General features: G+C 37.1%; 1 protein-coding gene across 6 annotated transcripts in view; it reads right to left on the bottom strand.

The window, feature by feature from the left end:
• Positions 1 to 12,923: 12,923 nt before the first annotated feature.
• Positions 12,924 to 18,718, bottom strand: part of ZNF516 (zinc finger protein 516) — a 151,047-nt gene continuing 145,252 nt past the window's right edge. For all 6 annotated transcript variants that reach the window (XM_027852373.1, XM_027852370.1, XM_027852374.1 and 3 more), the window contains one exon: positions 12,924 to 15,902. In XM_027852373.1, coding sequence (XP_027708174.1) covers positions 15,843 to 15,902 — 60 coding nt within the window. In that variant the 3' untranslated portion in view covers positions 12,924 to 15,842. The remainder of the gene's footprint in view (positions 15,903 to 18,718) is intronic.

The raw sequence follows: 18,718 nt of genomic DNA on the forward strand, positions 1-18,718 counted from the left end.
GAAGCCTAGTATAACACTGCTTTATCACCAGATTAAGACAGCATGAGATCAGATAAACCCACAAACCGTAGCTAAAGGGTTTATAGGAAATACTGTATTTCAAATTGCATGAATAGAGCTGAAGATGGTATTTTTGAGTTTGAAGAATTTGAAAATAGAAAAGACAATAAAGGTGAGGAAGAAGTCGATGGTGCAACAGTGGTTGTAATGGAAATGGGGAAGAGATACAATGTGTCAAAACTGTAAGGTACTAGTAGTAAAAGCAGTAAGTAGCAGCAAGTATAATAAGGAGTAATTTTAAAGACTAATTTTAGGCAAAATCAAAAGTGTATATACCATTATATGTTTACAAAAACATTTTTTCACATATTACATTCTTATGGAGGGAAGGGGCCATCTTAATTTAAGGTCATCTCTTTCATTAATATAATGAGATAAAATGTCATCTGTTAATAGATTAAGATATGAACCTTCCCCAGAGGTATTAATCTGCTTAGATAGATACTCAAAGGCCACTGTCTACCTTGGGCCTTTCTTGATGCCCCCAGTTACTAGTGCCTCCTGATCAAATTACCTTAAAATTTACTTTCTATATATTTTATGTATACTTATATGTGTATTATTGTTTCAACCTATGGAATGTAAGGTCCTTGAGGGCACAGGTTGTCATTTCTCTTTGTATCCCCAGCACCAGGTAACATATCTGGCACATTGTTGGCACTTATTCAATTCTTGTGTATTGATTGAAAGAAGATTCTCAATGATTTTTCAATCATTTAGTATCTAAAGGACTGAATAATTAACATTAAAATTTAAGGCACTTGACAGGAATTTGGAATGGGGATGCCAATGCATTTCCAGTCACACATTAAGAAGCTACCACCAATTCCACCCACCCATCAGTAGCATGGTGATGTATTAAATAAATGCTTTCAAAGATTATGAATCTTCCCTTTTAAATAGTCCCAGCCTATGCTTTTCTCAAGGTGACAAAGATAAGAGTGAGAAAAAAGCCAGTTGCATACTCAAAGGTTCATATGAGACAGTGGGCTCTCTGATATTATCTGTGCTTGTGCTCCCAAGCTTCATATTCCACATACATCAGGTAATTGCCCCCATATGACTACAGCATGGAATACCACAAAATAGACATGGACATCCAGGGGATTCCTGAATGACCCATTCTGGGAAGGTACTAAAACTTTTAAAAGACAATGTAAGAAATGGAGCATCCCATAAACACAACACTGTGGGAGTAAATCACCAATCTTTCTGGCAGCCACTGAAAAGCTTTTGTCATTTGCCGACAGTTACTGTCTGTCCCTCCCCTGCCCACAGAACAGTAACTGGTAAATTGCTTTTGTCTAACATTCCCTACAACTAGCAAAGGCAAGATCGGTAAAATCATCAATCAATTTATCATCAGTGATGAAATCTCTCCCCTCAACACCCCCCAGAAAGAGCAAAATGTCTTTTTTTTAACTCTGCCCCCTTTCCAAACTAATTACTACAGCTAATTTGAGGAACTTTGACTAACATCTACCAAGCACCAAACAGAACTAGATTACCACATCCCTCAAAACAGCTCCATTAAATACTTACAAAAATTCCAGCCACATATCTACAACAAAATAATGGATCTAACCATGATACCTAACACTACCCAAACAATAATATGCATCCATTTAATAAATTAAATTAATTATAAGATTGCTCTCTATTTAAAATTATTATCTCTATTATCTCCCTCCTTGTCTCCCCACTCTGGGATCATAGATTTAGAGCTAGAAGAGATTTCAGACGCCATCAAGTTCAATCTGTTCATTTTTTTATAGGAAAACAAACCACACACAGTGGTTGTCAAGTGACAACCATGATCACACAGCTAATAAGTGTCTAAGATATAATTCCAGACTGCTCTCCAAAATGGTTGGATCAGGTCACAATTCCACCAACAATGAACTAGTGTCCCATTTTTTCCACATCCCCTCCAACATTTGTCACTTTCCCCTTTGATCATTTTAGCCAATGCGGTAAGTGTTGAATCTAGGCTTCCTTAACTTCTAATCTCAGTGTCCATCCACTACATCAGGCTGCTTCTGATTTGGAAGGCTTCTTATTTAACAAATATGGAGTCATTGCTGCAACTGTAATAGTTTTCCCTACATCCACCACTTAACAAATATTTTACAAGTTTTGCTGTCTTTTTTTTTGTTTTTGTTTGTTTGTTTGTTTTGGCTAGGCAATAGGGTTAAGTGACTTGCCCAGGTAAATGTCAAGTGTCTGAGGCTGGATTTGAACTCAGGTCCTCCTGACTGCACCACTTAGCTGCCCCTTTTTTTGTTTGTTTTATAAAAGCTATACTTTCAATAAAATAATCATAAGCATATTTTATTGATGTGTAATCCTGCTATTTGTCTTATGCAGTTTGGGTGTGGGGGTAGTATGCTATAGTGAATAGAGTGCTGGGCTTGGAATTATAGTTTGAATCTGACTCTAACATAAACTGTATGACTGAAATAATTTAACCTTCAAGTGTCTGAGGCAACTTAAGAGCATCCATCTACAAGGTTGTAGATAGTTCACTGACGTATCATACCAAGAAACTTGCTCACCAACTAATGTACCCTTTTCAATGAAGAAAAGCTATCTGACTAATCACAAAATAACTTCAAAGTAAATGAGGGGAAAAACTGATATCATCTTGCTTCCAGCAAGTATGGAAGGCAAGTGGGATTTTTCATTGACCTGCAGAGAATGAACCCTATTTTATTTCTAAGAAGTGATAAATAACACTTCTATATCCACAAAGTTCAGGCTGGTCTGAAAGGGGTGGAGGAACACCTCTCTCCAAACTATCAGCAAGACTGAAGCGCTCCTTAAAAGATTGGCAGAGGTACTTCCCGATGAAAACAAATAAGAAGGATTTAAAGAAGCAGAGGGAAATTTGAAGCAGAGGGACCTGTTCAGGAAATTGAGGTTGAAAGACTGTGACACAAAGGAACATGGAAAGTAGGAGGAGCTACTATATAGCTATGAGCTTCTTGTGAACCAAGAAACAATGATGCCAATTTGGAGGCAACATGAGAGAAATTAAATGAGTATCAGAAGAAGATGAAAAGCAGAGGTTGGTGAAGGGTACTGAGGCAGCTGTTGATGTCAAATATTGAGGTTGGCTATCATAGAATGAGGGGCAGGTGAGTGGTGAAGTGGATAGAGTTCTGGTTCTACAGACTGAAAGATACGAGTTCAAATCCAGCCTCAGACCCTTACTAGCTTGTGACCCTGGGCAAGTCACTCAACTCCTATTTGCCTTTAAAAAAAAAAAAAGCCCCTCCTGGATTACTGCCTTGTCATTGCAGAAAAGCTTGCATAGCTCAATGAAACTATAACCGATGCTGTGCAGGGTTACCCAAGATGGACAGGTCATAGTGGAGAGCTCTGACCAAAAACAAATGGTGATCCACTGAAGAAGGAAATGGCAAACCACTCCAGTATCTATACCAAGGAAAAAATAATCCATGGGGACACAAGAAGTCAGACAAGACTGAATGACTGAACAACAAATCATAGAATGATAAAATCATTGAACTAGAACTGGAAGGGTCCTCAGAGACCATTTAGTCCCATCATTTTATAGGAAAGGAAACTGAGGACTGGGGAATTTAAGTGACTTGCCTATGTTCACACAGATAAGTCACACACACAAGGTTTGAACCCTGGTCTTTTGATTACAGAGACATCTTCTCAGATCGTGTATCTGAGACATGACAGAAAGCATCCTGAAACCTATCAAACTTAATGACCATTATTCAAATAAAGACCCCACCTAGAAGGAACCAAGCAAACTTTAATATCATTTATGAAGTTTTGTTGTTCTTTGTCCTTTGTTCTCGAAAAGGAACATGACATCAGGAAGATGATACTGTGACCTGAAATTGAATTGGATTTAAGTGAGGGAGGGCGGTGCAAAGCCACCAGCCTCATTTTCTTTCTAGAGCCAACTGTGTCCAGCAGCCAGATAGATCAGGATGATTGGAGGTGGCCCCAGTACAAAATCTTAAGTAGGACCTTCAAGTCTCAGCAAACATCCCACATTCTTCAAGATTTTCCCAGGCCCCCTTAATATTAGTAGTGCCTTCCCTCCATAACTTTCTCCAAACTATCTTTTATATACCTTGCTCAAACATAGTTGTTAGCATGTTGTTTCCCCCATCAGGATGTAAACCTCTTGAGGACAGGCACTTCATTTGGTTTTCTTTCCTCAGCACTTAGCACAGTTTCTTGGCACATAGCAGACAATTGTGGACCTTAGGAGCACAAATGGTATTTTCAAAACTGCTGCTGATTGAAGTTAGGGGTTTCAGAAAAGAAAGGAAAAGTTGAAGTGAACAGTTAATTAAGGAGCTGCTATCTGATAAAGGTATTTACAGCTTAAAATACAGGCATGGTAAGTGCTTGGTTAGTGATGAAATGCATTCAGCAGAGACCAGTAAATATGTGTGTGTGTGTACATATGCATGTATGTATATGTATGTATGTGTGTATGTATATGTCTATGAAGTTAAGAGGGCTTTAAAGCAAAAAGGGATAGCACGGGAGAAAATCACCTATACATACCTAATACGCCAGGTAGTATAGATTCAGAGAAAAGATAATTAGGCTCATATGTACTATAATTCTAGAGAAGTCAGCCAAAGAGGTATGGAAACTATCAAGAGTGAAATTCTGAAGACACACACACACAAAAAAAGGAAACAGTTGTGATGAAAAAGAAAAAGGTAACTGCTAGATAGATCAATTTGAATACACAAGGATCTCACCAACCAATCTGGATTATAAAAGATAAGTATAGAAGATGAACTCACAGATAGATAATGGAGAACGAAGAAGAAAGTTTACAATGCTGGAAGAATATTGTCAGGAGTACTAAAGCTCAGGTGAATAGGTGATGAGTGCAAAGGACAACAAAAAAGTTTGTTGGGGGCAAGACAAAGATAAAAGTGGATATAACCATTTCTTCAATAGATGAGATAAAGGACAATACAGAGAATGCAGAAATGCTTAACTTTTTTTGCTCTTTTTTTCCCTGCCAAGTACAGTGGTAGACTAGAACAAAATGATAGACCAAGCATTATAAAACAAAAGGAAAGACAGAACAAAAATATTTAACAGGCATTTGAAGATCATACAGAACCTGAATTTGACTTCAGTAAATTCAAATAACCAGACTAATGAATACCCGAATATCCGAGGTACTAAAAGAGCAGGCAAATGTGATTGTTGAGCTATTATTAATGGAAGCACTCCCCCAAAAACATAGAAAGCAAAACTTGCCCTGATTTTCAAAAAGGAGCAAGAGAGGAATTTGCAAGCTATCGGTTGGGTTAACTTGACTTTGATTTTTAGGAAAAAATGCTAGAATGTGTTATTATTATAGGGATGGTGTGTGAACATTTAGAGGGAAGCATCAGTCACTGAGATGCAGCGTGAGTTCATTAAGAAGAGGTCATGCAACTCTAATGTCATTTTTTTTCATTGTTATTAGGGTCACAAGAGTGTTGAAGTAACGTGGCACAGTGGATAACTGATGCACTTGGGATAACAAACTCCTGCATTCAAGCCTTGGCAACTTACTAGCTAAGTGACCATGAGCAAATCACTTGCAGCCACAGGAAATTTTTTGCAACTCTGAATTACAGGTAGGTTGTGATGTTCATTAATTCAAATCAATAAACAATTATTAAGCACCTACTATGTACCAGTGCGCTAAGCACTGGGGATATAAATAAGGAAAAGACAGTTCCTGCCCTCAAGGAACTTACAATCTAATGGAGAAGTAAAGGATTTCCCAAATCAATGAAATCACTGGTCCATAACACACGTATCTGATGACTGGTGATTAAATGAATGCTAGAGGCATAAAGTGCCTTGGTTTCTGCAAAGCATTTGGCCAAGTACCATCCTTGTAGGCAAGATGGAGAGATGTGAGCTCAGTTATAGAATAATTACATGGATGTGTCACTGGTTGAATGGCCGTAACCAAAATATCATTACTTTTAAATGAGGACCCATAAACAAGTTTATATTGGAATGTCCAGAAATGTCTTGGGCCCTATGCTGTTCAACATCTTATCAATGACTTAATGAGTTGCATGCTTCTCAAATGTGCAGAAGACATAAAACTTAAAAGAATACCTTACACACTAGATCTTACACACTAGATGACAGAATCAAGATAGAAAAGATTTCAGTAGGCTAGAACAATTACCCTCATCTAATTAAATAAAATTCAACACAGCTAAGTGTAAAGTCCTACTCTTGAATTTTTTAAAATCATTTTGACAAACAGGCAGAGGCATACAAAAGAGAGGTCTTCTAAAAATATCTGGGAGTTTTAATGGACTGCCCATTCAATGAGTCAATCATGTGACATGGCATACCCAGAAAACGATGAAGCAAGGCTGCATTGTGAGCCAAACTGTCCAGTTTGAGGAAGGTGAGAGTTCAGCCGTACTCTATCATGAGGTCATAACTGTATTTAGAATGTGTTCAGTTCTGAGCACCACACTTTAGAAAGAGTAGTGACAAGTTAGAGACACTATCTAGAGCAGACACTCAACGTCTTTCAGTGTCATGGACCCCTTTGGCAGTCTGGTGTGGATTCCTTTTCAGAAAAAAATGGGGTTTTTCAATATTAAATTTCAGCTAGTAAAAAATAGATTAAATTTCCATTAAATTCCCAGACCTCCTGAAATCTATCCCCCAAGAACCCCTGCTCTAGAGAAAGGCAATCAGGATAGAGAAGGGACTCAAGATCAATCCATATTGGAACCAATGGAAGGAAATGGGGGATGTTTGGCCTGGAAATGAGAAGACAGCAACAACATGATAGGTGACTTTAAATATTTGCAAGCTATTATGCGAAATGGAGATCAAAACCTTTTTTTTTAACCCTAGTGGCCCAAATCAGTGTCAATGACTAAATGTTGTAGAGATGGAGATTGCCAGTGGTGTAAGAAAAAAGTTCCTAAAACCTAGTGCTGTACCAAAGAGGAAATGGGTTGCTTGAGGAAGGCAGTAAGTACCCATTAGCAGAGGTCATCAAGCCAAGGCAGTGTGATCACTTTCTTATAGAGGTTACTGCTATTTGGGGGTAGATTCTTCTGGTTAACCTCTAAGATTCCTCCTGACTCAGAGGTTCTAGAACTGGGTGATTTTATATAAAAAACAAAGCTTGGAAATTTATTTCAAGACCTTCATTTTTTATAACTCACAATAGGTTATTACCTTTTATTTAAAGCTATTTTAATCTCCAACTACTCCCTTGATGTTTATTGTGCTTCACATGTAAATGAATGTTTGCTTGTTTTACCTTAAATTTATTACGTAGATCTCAGAAGGGTGTTCCTTAGAACCAGTAACTAGTTATTTAATTGATGTCAATGCATCAGTACCTTCACCCTCACTTTTTTCCCTCCTTTTTTAAACGTAGTCTCTTCTTGCCAAGATAAATCCTCCCATCTGTCCTGTTCTTTATGTCATCTGCTCCCACTTATTCTGTGTCTTCATTCCAGCAATTATTCCCTCTCTTCTGAATTTTCTTTCTCCATGAGCTAACGCCACCTTTCCCTCTGTCCTCATACACAGATTTCCCCAATCAAAATAAAAACCCTTCCTTGACTCTACCATGTTTCAAATTGCCACTTTCCATTAACCACTAAACTTCCTCAGAATAATGGATTTGGAGTCAGGAAGACCTAGATTTGACTCCTGCCTCATACTTTTACTGTGTGAACCTGAGCTAATCATTTGGCCTGTTTCTTCATCTATAAAATGAGGGAGTTAGCCTTGATAGCCCTTCAATTCTAAGCCTACGATCTCATGACTTTCTGAACAGCCTGGTTTCAATTCCCACCATTTTTTCTGAATCTTCTCTAAAATAGAATTTCCTTGAAGGAATGATGTCATTTTACAAAATCTTTGCGTCATTAGAACCTGGAATATTGCCCTGCATGTATTAGCTGCTTAATTAATGAGTTTTTTTTTTTCATGGAATTCTCATGACCACAAATGACAATTACAAACAATACTTTTTCTCAGTTTCCACCATCCATAGATTTCCTATCAATTGATAGTATTGATCACTCCTTCTTCAATCTTCTCCTTGCTTGATTTTTATGACATTGTATGTTGCTAGTTATCATCCCTCTATTTCCTTCACCTTTTTCTTTTCTTGCTTCTAGTCCTCTTCCCATACAAACGTAAACATTTTTCTGGATTCTGGGAAAGACATTTTCTCTCTATATCTCCTCTTCCTTATTAATGTTATCCATCTCCACAGCGTCAGCTACTGCTTTTATTTAGACACTTCAATTCCACCTCTATTCTCAGAGCAGACTCATATTTCCAATTGTCCATTAGATATCTGTCTTTCCAGCACCACAAGTTCAATAAAATCAAAACTGAACTTTGCTTCCTCAAGGCTGCTTTTCTATTTCTGTTGTCATTACCAGTATTTTGGTTCCCCTGGTTTACATACCTTGAATCACCTTTGACTTCTCACCCCACCCTCCAAATGAAATGTCACTAAATCTAGCATATCATACTTCAAAAGTACCTCCTGAATGTGTCCCTTCCTTTACATTCCTACTTCCAGCTCAAACCCTCTTGAATGTATGATTTCAATAGTCTTAACTAGTCTCACCACCTTCAATTCTTTTCGCCCTCTATTCTGCCCAGCACTGCCAGAATTATCATCTTAAGATAGCTCAAATCATGTCAATACACTGTTCAGAAACTTTCAATGCCTTCTAAATCACACCCCACACCTCCAATTTGCCTACCGGATTAAATCCAAACTCCTCAGCTTGACAGTCAAGGCCTTTTACAACAGGGCCCCAGTTCTATCTTTCTAGTTTTCTCTCTCAACAGTGCCTTAAATATACCCTCCAGTGAAGACATGCTGGACTATGCACTTTTCACTAAAAACATCACACTTCACTGCTTCAGTGTTTTTGCTCATGTTGTTTGCATCCCCCAACATCTAACAAAATGCCTTGCAAACAGCACTCAGTGAATGTTTCTTGAGCTGAAGTGAATTGCCTAACACCCCCAGCTAATCCATGAGTCAAACCCATCCTTTAGCATATTTATCAATCGCTTCCTCCTTTGAGAAGTCCTTGATTCCCCCCAACTGAATGTGGTATCTTCCATCACCGAACCCCCACAGCAAATCTTTGCAACACATATGATTGTGTTGGATATTACATATGATTGCCTATTATAGCTTTGTGCATCTCTTATCCCTCTGTGTGCATGGCTTACTCATCCTTTTATTCCCCAAAGTTCCTAGTACAGTTCTTTATAACCAGTAGACATTCTGTGTGTGTGTGTGCATATGTATATATTTGAGATTCCCCACCATGGCCCAGAACCCTGACAATTTTCACCCAAATGAAACTTGGACTCTACCCCTGGCTCCCTAACCATGTTTAAGGTCTCCATGCAATTTGTTGGTCTCATGTCACAAAATACCCTCTTTCCCTTCTACTCCCCCTTTCTAGCACCAATTTATGTATTTATGCTTTGTCTTTTCCTATGAGAATGCAAACTCCTTGAAGGCAAGCATTATCTTGCTTGCTTCTATTTGTATGTCTAAGCTTAACACAATGCCTAGCACATAGTAAACTATTAATCAATGCTCTGTCTCTGTTGAATTGAAATGAATCTGTTCCCTTTCAAAAGGCAAATCAGAAACAGAAACCTCCATAATCATCTCAGTAAAGGGTGGTGCAAAGAACAATCTTTCTTTTTTTCAGTCCACATAAGGAAAGGAAGTGGGAGTCTAGAATGATTACATGAAGTGCTTACAGGACTTTCTTACCCTCAAGGCCTTTGTCATTTCATTGCATCAACTAGCTAATGAATTCTGACAGACCAAGGGATTGTTGCATAGGAAAATTAACGTCAGTACTTCACATTTTCTTTGGAAACTTTACAAAGCCCTTGAAGAATAACTTACCTTGAAAAGTAAGAGGGGCATCACTAGAGTGAGGAGCTGGGAGCCCTTAGTAAGGACTAACAAACTACTACCCATGCTTTCATGCTACACAACAAGTTGGGAGAAAAGAGATTCAAGCGCCACAAATACATGAGCTCATATGAATATTGGCTAGACTTTTTTTGAGACTCAGAGAATGCCCACACCTTGTTTCCAGTATACTACGCTATGAACTTCCATGTGTTAAGAATTGCCATCTTGCAACCTTCTTCCAGTAGGCTCCAACAACTCCTCACTATAGCATGTTCTGGAAAAGGCATACTGCATGGTTCACTCTTGGGTGGTTGGTAGGTAAACAGAGAACAACCACTTTCTTCCAGAAAACCACTCAGATTATTTGGAAAGTGCTGTGAACACTGTGGAAACTGAGAAGAACAGAACAGAACCTTGGCCTAGGAACAACAATCACTGCCGGTCAGTTATACCAACAGATTGACACTTTAAAAGGTTTCTTTGGTCAGATGTCAATTGCCTTGAGAAAGTGCTTTTTGTCATTATTTGGGGAGGGAGGGAGGAGAGGGAGATTAATCTTTTCATTTGAGAGAGTCTTAATGAGGGCATTCCTCTAAGCTTTATTCACTTTCAGCTCTACCCCAAAATTCTGACTAATTAGAGAAATCTAATTGAAGAATGGCTAAGACCCATTCCAAGGTATATCCACTGATCCACAAGTGCAGACAATATATTTGGGGAACCCGAGTATTCTACAAAAATAGATCTATGCTATGCTGCCACAACAGAGGTAAATACAGGTGTGCATACTGGAGTATCTCAAAAGTTTCAAAACATATCACACACTATTCCAGTACTTTGCCAAGATCACTTGGTCTAGGAATCACCTAGCAAGACTTTTGACTATTTAAAGTTATTAGAAGTAAGACTTGCATAAAAAAAAGCCAATGATATCAATATACAAAGGCAGCAAGTGCACTTTTTTTTTTAACAGCTCAAGAGACTCTGGAAGTGACTTCAGGCCAAATTCTGAGGCTTGTAGAATAATTCCTAAAAAAAATTCTAATAACACAGAGAAAATATTTGTATTCCCTCAAATTCTGGGATGTTTATCTAAACATTCTTGCCATATTTACAACTTAGCCAATAAAACACATTAGTTTCTTGGAAATAGAAAAGAAAAAATAAGTGCAATTCACCCATCTTAGTCACATTTCCTAATATGAATCATAAAACAATTATCTCACAGTTGGATAGGACTTAGCCTCATACCTATCTGAATCATAAATCCCTTCCATAATATCTTAAAAACTGAATAAAACAATATAAATAATTGCATTGAAATTTTATAATGTTCTGTATTTTACTGCTTTAGGAATGTTCAGCAAGGGCAGTAGGGAAAAAGTGGTCATTTTTCTTTGGAAAAGTGATCTTTTAATCTTTTTCCCCTATGGAGTTCTCTAGCATCAGTTAAACTAAAACGAGAACTGTGACTTAACTGGAAGTTCATTGTTCAATGGAAGGTCATCCACTTAAAGCCAGCTTGTGATTTTTACCAGTGAATGTGCTCTTCTGGGCTTAGAACTCTAATCTAAAAACATCATAGAGAACTCACACACTCTCAGTGATGGAGAAACTGGGGAAGAGTACTACTGCCACAGTGCATCTCCACCTACAACATCCCAACTGCCCTACTTCAGTTTTTGTTACCAAAAAAAAAAAAAAAAAAAGGAATCTGACCACAGATATTTAAGAGGTAAATTGTCTTCCCCAGAAGAACGAGGACCTTGTTCACTTTCTTTGATCCAGGAGGACACTCTCATTCATTATCTAAATGGCATTAATACAGTACAGCTTAGTCATAATTCTGAAAAGTCACCAGAAAAAAGAAAGAACTTGCTATTAACTTGAATTCCAAAGGCTACACTACTTTTAAAGCACAAATTAATTTATGCTTTATTAATTATTATTAATATGTAGCCTCTACCTCCTGAGTAGCCACAACTACACTAAACACCCCTCCACCCCCACCCACCCAAAAAAAATAAAGATCTGGGCATTATCAAACTGTTCAGAATCGAAAAGAGACTGTCAATGAAAATAACATGATAGCAGTGACATTACCATCTGTTTTACTGTTACACACCCTTTTGTACATTGGGCTTTTTTACCTGACTTACAGCTAAAATCTCCTGTTTATGAGGTCTTCTCTCTATTTGAGTGTGAGCTTCTTGAAAGCAAGGGCTATCTTGCTTTTCTATTTGTATCCCTAGAAAACACTTAATAAATGCTCTTTTCATTCATTCATTCAATCTTTAGATAACTACACAAATTAGGAAAACAGGTTATATAATTTATTACTACTAAAGACTGGCCTACTGGCCAAATCAGAAAATGAATTCTATGATAATAAAATTTAAAAGCTTTTTCTCAAAAGTATTTTTAAACTCAGGTACCAAATCTAAATTGTTTGTTCCCTGTCACTATAACCTGGAAAAATCAGTGTTTTCTGGACTTTAAAGCAGTGTGACATCCTTTTGCGGATTGCTTTTACCAATAAACAATTTTCAAAGCATTTGGCTCAGTAATTTGTCTTCTGTTTTGGACATCCTGGAACTTATTAATCTGCTCTTGACATAAAGACTTCCAGGAAATGCAAACAGAAGCATGAAAATGGAGATTATCTGTAAGAAAATATATTTGGCATCTGACCTTCATTCACCTTATATACTCATTATGAAGCCTAAGAAGTAGTCCCAAGTATGACCATCCTGAAAGACCTTTGGAAGGTGATTTTTTTCAAGTGTTCTTTAAGTTAGTTAAAGAAAGGGAAAATAGAGAAAGAAAAAGAGAACAGAGAATGAGTGAGAAAGACAGGAGGGCAGATACACAGAGAATCTGCAGCATAGATAATCAAACCCTTTATTGTCTAAGTTACATTAGGCTGCAACACTGTAAAAAATCCTGTTAAATAGCAAGGAAAGGTAGATTCTGGTAGAGGTAGTAGGAAGTCTGTAACAGTCAGAAGATGGTTTACAGAAATATATCATGCTAAAATTGCAAATTTTTTAAAAAATGCTGATAGTTTGCTAAATAAATATGGAACACAAATCATTTTAAATACTATGGTCAAACTCATAGAAATGAATTAATGAAGCGATACAATAACATTGATAATTTTTTTAAATGGAAAAGTACAAACCAGAGTTTCATTCCTGAAAATAGCTTGTCTTTGAGGTTGGCATTCTTGGAGGGTTCTTTAACCCCCACACATTTGTTTAATTAAATGAAAATCTGGTTTCTGCACCATACATGGTATATAATTATTTAAACCGATTTCCCCCCACTGTTGTTCTCTATGTAACTAAATTCTGATTGTAAACTTTGTTGATTAGTACCCTAGTAATGGAAGTGACAGCATTTTCCTCTTCTTTCTCTGTCAGACACTCTAGGAAGGAATATTCACCAAGAAGCTTTCACTTACAAATATTAATTAGGATTTTCCATATCACTTCTGAAAATCACAAATATACACTACACTTTTGTGTCACTTTGGGTACAGAATCATTTTTTAATAGCTAAAAACATAGAGAAGCAAACAGGGCTAAGCATCTAGCTTTGATGCATTCCTGAAATGTCACCATTTACTTTAAGCCAAGGAAACAGGACCCAGAAAAGCAAAAATTATCGCTAGTGTGAACCCCAAAGGATGATCAAACATAATCAACAGAACAGGTGAACAGTGGGAATGTGTCTATGCAACTTCACTCAAAATAATTTTACAAAACAGTCAATTACAGTCACTTCTAAGTATTTGCACAGACATTCCTAATTATACCAGTACTACAGAGAATTCTGGTACACATCTGGTGTAGGGATATGAGGGGAAATAAGTAAAAAAAAAAATTACACTAGCAAGTTACATTGCATTGTTGCAAGCGTTGCAAAGTAAGATGAACTGTCAAGTAATCCAAAACCAATAACAAGTAGAATCCAGAACCAAACCTTGTCTAAGAATAATAATAATAATTATAATCATAATAATTATAAAAACTCAACAAATCATTAGAACAGAAAAACCACACTTTAGGGTTTTTGTTGCTGTTGTTTTTTTTTTTAAACAAATCTTTGTATCAGAAGCCCATTTACTACAAAAAAACTGCACTAGTCCATTACTGTATTAAGTAAACTTGCTCTCACCAGTATTAAAGGTTAGGATAATTTCTGTACATGTAAAATTATTGCTTTTTTTGAAAAATATATTTAGCATGCTAGTTTTAATCCATTTCCTGCCTTTACAAAATTTCACAATTTAAAAAAAACCTAGTAAAGCTTTTGCAAAAATTTCACAGAACATTTTCTTTCAAGGCAGCAGTAACTTTTGATAATGCATAAAATCATATGTGCAAAAATCTGAAACTCTCAGAAATATTACCATCACACATAGTGTCACAGCAATAAGGAAAGAAAATATTTATATCTGTGGAATACATTTTTAATTGCTTACACTGCATGGTTTAAGATCCTTTGTTATGTGCCTTAATCCCCACCGCGAAAACTTGCATTTGAAAGAGTTACTGAGGAAGAGGTATATAAAGCATTTTCCCCCCTAACACTACCAGTGACCACCAAGTACAATACATGACATATTATAAGAACATTATTAACCTGCCACCATGAAAAAGGTAAGTCATCTTTTTTTTTTGAAAGGGGGGATGTCACTAGGCCCAGGAAGGAAAGGGGGTAACTGACTTGCTGGGTGGGGGAAAGGGGGAAAAAAAAAACCAAAAAGACAGAAGCATACAGAGCACACAGTACCCTAGGCAATCTAGGTTTCCTACATTTGCTCAGAGATTCTTCTGCTATTATTAAAAACATGTACATATTAGGAGCATTCAGTGGCTGTTAAAACGTGCAGTCTTCTTTTGTGAGCAGTTTGCCAAATGTAGCCCTGTTACAAAAAGGTCCTGAGAGTAAAATACAGAAGCCTGCTTTTCTTAGTGTTCAACTAGCTTTCTCGTCCAAAGCAGAGTATAAGCATATCCATAGAAGTGTTTCCATTCCCATACTCATGTAGAACTCTTGGTGAACCAACAGTCTAGAACAATCACATGGAAAATGCAAGTGGCCCCCAGATTTTAATGAAATAGAACCATTGAAGAAATATGGTCTTCTCACTATCAGTCCCTGTTAGATCAAGCATGGTTTTTCACAGCACCAAATACCACTTCTTTCCAATCTTTTCTCATACTATTTTCAGTTTGCTTTTCCACTATGACAAGGAGTGGTAAGTACTAACACTTCATCAGTCCTCAAATCCACCACTATTTGTTTGTTCCAATGCAGTTAAACAGGAGTCCTCAAGAGCATCAGGGAGAGTCTTGTTACAGTGCTTAACTTCATCATGTTCTCCAAAACACGCAGTTTTGTTCTGCTTGGTTTTCCAGTGTCTCAAACTCATCTTGAATGATGTAGGAGCCTTGTGTGGTCACGGCGCTTGCCAGTCCCACTGTCAATTATAAAGGAAATATGGAACCATGGAACTGATTAGCATGTGTACACAAGACATATGTATAACATATACATACATATTATATATATATTAGGTATGTATGGTCTTCATTTATTTTTAAATGGTTATGAACAATGAGGCATCTCCCTTGAGTTTCCATTCTAGCACAGTGGCTTCCAAGGACTGAAGGGTCTGTAGGGAAGTCTTCCAGGCAGGGCTATCTGGGTCACTGTTTGGAGGCTGCTGTAATCATCAGTCAGGGTACTGTTAACTCCTGGTTAAATGGTTCTTGGTGCACACATTGGATATGTGTGTTTAGGTTCCCTTTCTGAGAGGCACTGTTTGGGCAATGTCTGAGTTAGAATGGTCTCTCCCCTAGATGAGAAAAAGAAGAGAACATAAGAAAATCTCATAATTTTGTATTTTTCATTTCACATTGTTGTATTTTTTCTTTAATCAAAACAATCTACATGCAAAAAAATGGCTAAGTAGGCAACACCTCCCCCCAGCTACCTTTTATTTTAAATCATTGTGACCTATAATAAATTTGACCAACTGTATTACAATATTTTAATCATTTCCAGGGGAAGGCAAAGAAAATCAGGCTCCTATAAACTCTTCCACTTATATGAACAGAAAATAACAGTATCTGGAAGCTTTGGGGAGGAAAAGCTAAAAAAAAAAAAGATTGGGGGGGAGATCAGAGGATGAATCTAAAAAGTAAAATCTTGCAGTACAAAGAGGATATATAACTGAATGATAGTTCCAAAAAAGGCTGAATTTAAGGCCATACAAACACAAAGAAAAGTACAGCTCTCACATAGGTCTGTCAAAACCTGAGAAGGTTTTTACCAATTTCCATAAATAATTACCATGTTGGAAAAAATAGAAGGGATATTCTAAACTCAAGTGAACTGCAAGACAAAAATGTGAATGAATGTGAGCCTGAAGCCCCTAGGAATGCTTTAAAATGTTAAAATGACATTTGGAACATCACTGTTTGACCAATGAGGTTTAGAATTCTGATGACTAAAACAACATGGCATGGTTAATCTTAGATAAAAGTGTTAACCTTAAGCTAAAATCCTGATGAACTGCAACAGACCATTTAAAATGAACACACAACAATGACAACAACAAAATACAGTGCCCATGTAAAATTCTAAATGGGTTCAAGCTGCGCCTACAGCAGTCCCAGAAATCAGGCAAAGAAATCCAGCTCTGGTTGACATAATGAATTAAGTGTCTCTTTTCTGCTAACAGATTTAGAAAATTCCTAATTAATGCTGGCCCCAGATTCACGACATCTACCAGTCAAAGTCTGGTAGAAGTCAGAGAAATTTGCAACAAAATTAGAGGGAGGGAGCCAGGGGGAATGTAGTGGCATATATTGTGGTAGATTTGAAATGTAGGAAACAGTAACTGAATGAGGGATGTGATAAAACTTCCTTAGTTGGATGTTGAATTTCTCGCAATAAACTGAGAGGCTGTTTTGCATTTTTGCACAACTACATCATGCCTCAGAGAGAACCCAGCAGTTCCAAGAGGAGGCATTCATCATTAACAAGGCTTATTCTGAACAAGCTCTGGATACACGAGGGGACAAGGAAAATGTCTGCTGAGCTTCTAAATAAAAAGGAGATGGGGAAGCACTCTTGCTCAAAGTTCACCTATGCGGTAACAGCCAATGTCAAACTTGATCTCTGATTTGAAGGTGTTTATCCACAGCAAATATTCTCCCTAAATCTCCTAAAAAGTAAGAGGAGGTATGTTGCCTACTACCAAAAGAACAGAAGGAAAGTGGCATGAAATCTACAAAAAACATAATAGACAGAGATAAAGGGGTGGTTTGTATATAGAAAAGAGGAAATTTTTCATAAGTAATACAAAATTCCTAAAATCCAACTTTGTTGTTGCTGTTCAGTCATTTTTCGGTACTGTGTACAACTGTTGGTGACCCCATTTGGCGTTTTCTTGGCAAAGACACTGGAGGGGTTTGCCATTTCCTTCTTCAGCTCATTTTACAGATGAGGAAACTGAGGCAAACAGGGTTAAGTAACTTGCCTGGGGGGGTCACAAAGCTGATAAGTGTCTGAGGCCGGATTTGAACTCAGGAAGCTGAGTGTTCCTAACTCCAGTTCTGGCACTCTATGCACTGCGCCACCTAGCCGCAGAACCCAACTAGTCCCTGACAGCACTATGTACAGACTTAATTGCTATTCACTATGAAACATGATTTTTCAGTCCCTGCCTTAGTTTTTAGAAGAAACATTTTAAACAGCTGACTCATTAAGACTACCATTTTATTATTCAATATGGTCCTCCTGATGAGCTCCTAAAGCAATAAAAAATAGTTGAGAAATAAGGCAGAGAGAAAATGTAGCCATCAGAGGGCAGGCCACAAAAAAAAAAATATCACTGACATGACATAGTTACAGTGTGAGTACCTTCGAGTTAAATTTTTTTTGTTTTCATGAGCAATAGCCAAGGTCAAAACTATTAAGAGTTATATTTCTAAGGGTTTTGTCTTTCCAACTGTAGGTGTGTGGACTAGGTAATGGTGGAAGGAATACTGCCTTCTTTAAGACATGTTAATGTTTCCAGGGATGGGTACTGACCTCACCTAGTATTTTATGAGGTATATTTTTAATTTCATTTCTTTCATAAGGCTCAGGAATGTGTATGTACTTAAGGGTATATAGATATGTACATAAAAAAAAATCCTACATCACTCTAAGTACACAGACATGAATCTCCCTTCCTACAAAACAATCATAGTATTATAACAGAAAGCATGAACAGTGAGAAGATTTCCACTTATACTACAATAGTTGGCTTTTATTCGGTATATATGTAATAGTCATGTACACACACTCTGGACGATGCTTTCATTTTTAAAATGTAATATAATTAAAATGGTCAATGTGCATGCAAAGCTTTACTGTTACATGAATAGGAAAAACATAGGACAAGCTGCATTTAACAATGAGGTTCATTATGCAGATGCTCCAAAAATGTGGCAGAATACACATGGTACTCTCCTTTCCATAATCTGCCATCTACATGACATCTAGTTCATAGCTCCAAAATATTTAAGTTTTTACTTATTTGTTCATTACCAATTATTCTGATTAATGAAATTCTTATTCTCAGCAAAACTATTTAAAAACAAGAAGACATTTACAATATTG

Source organism: Vombatus ursinus, unplaced genomic scaffold (assembly GCF_900497805.2).
Source record: "Vombatus ursinus unplaced genomic scaffold, bare-nosed wombat genome assembly UNPS02009573.1, whole genome shotgun sequence".
Lineage (NCBI taxonomy): Eukaryota > Metazoa > Chordata > Mammalia > Diprotodontia > Vombatidae > Vombatus > Vombatus ursinus.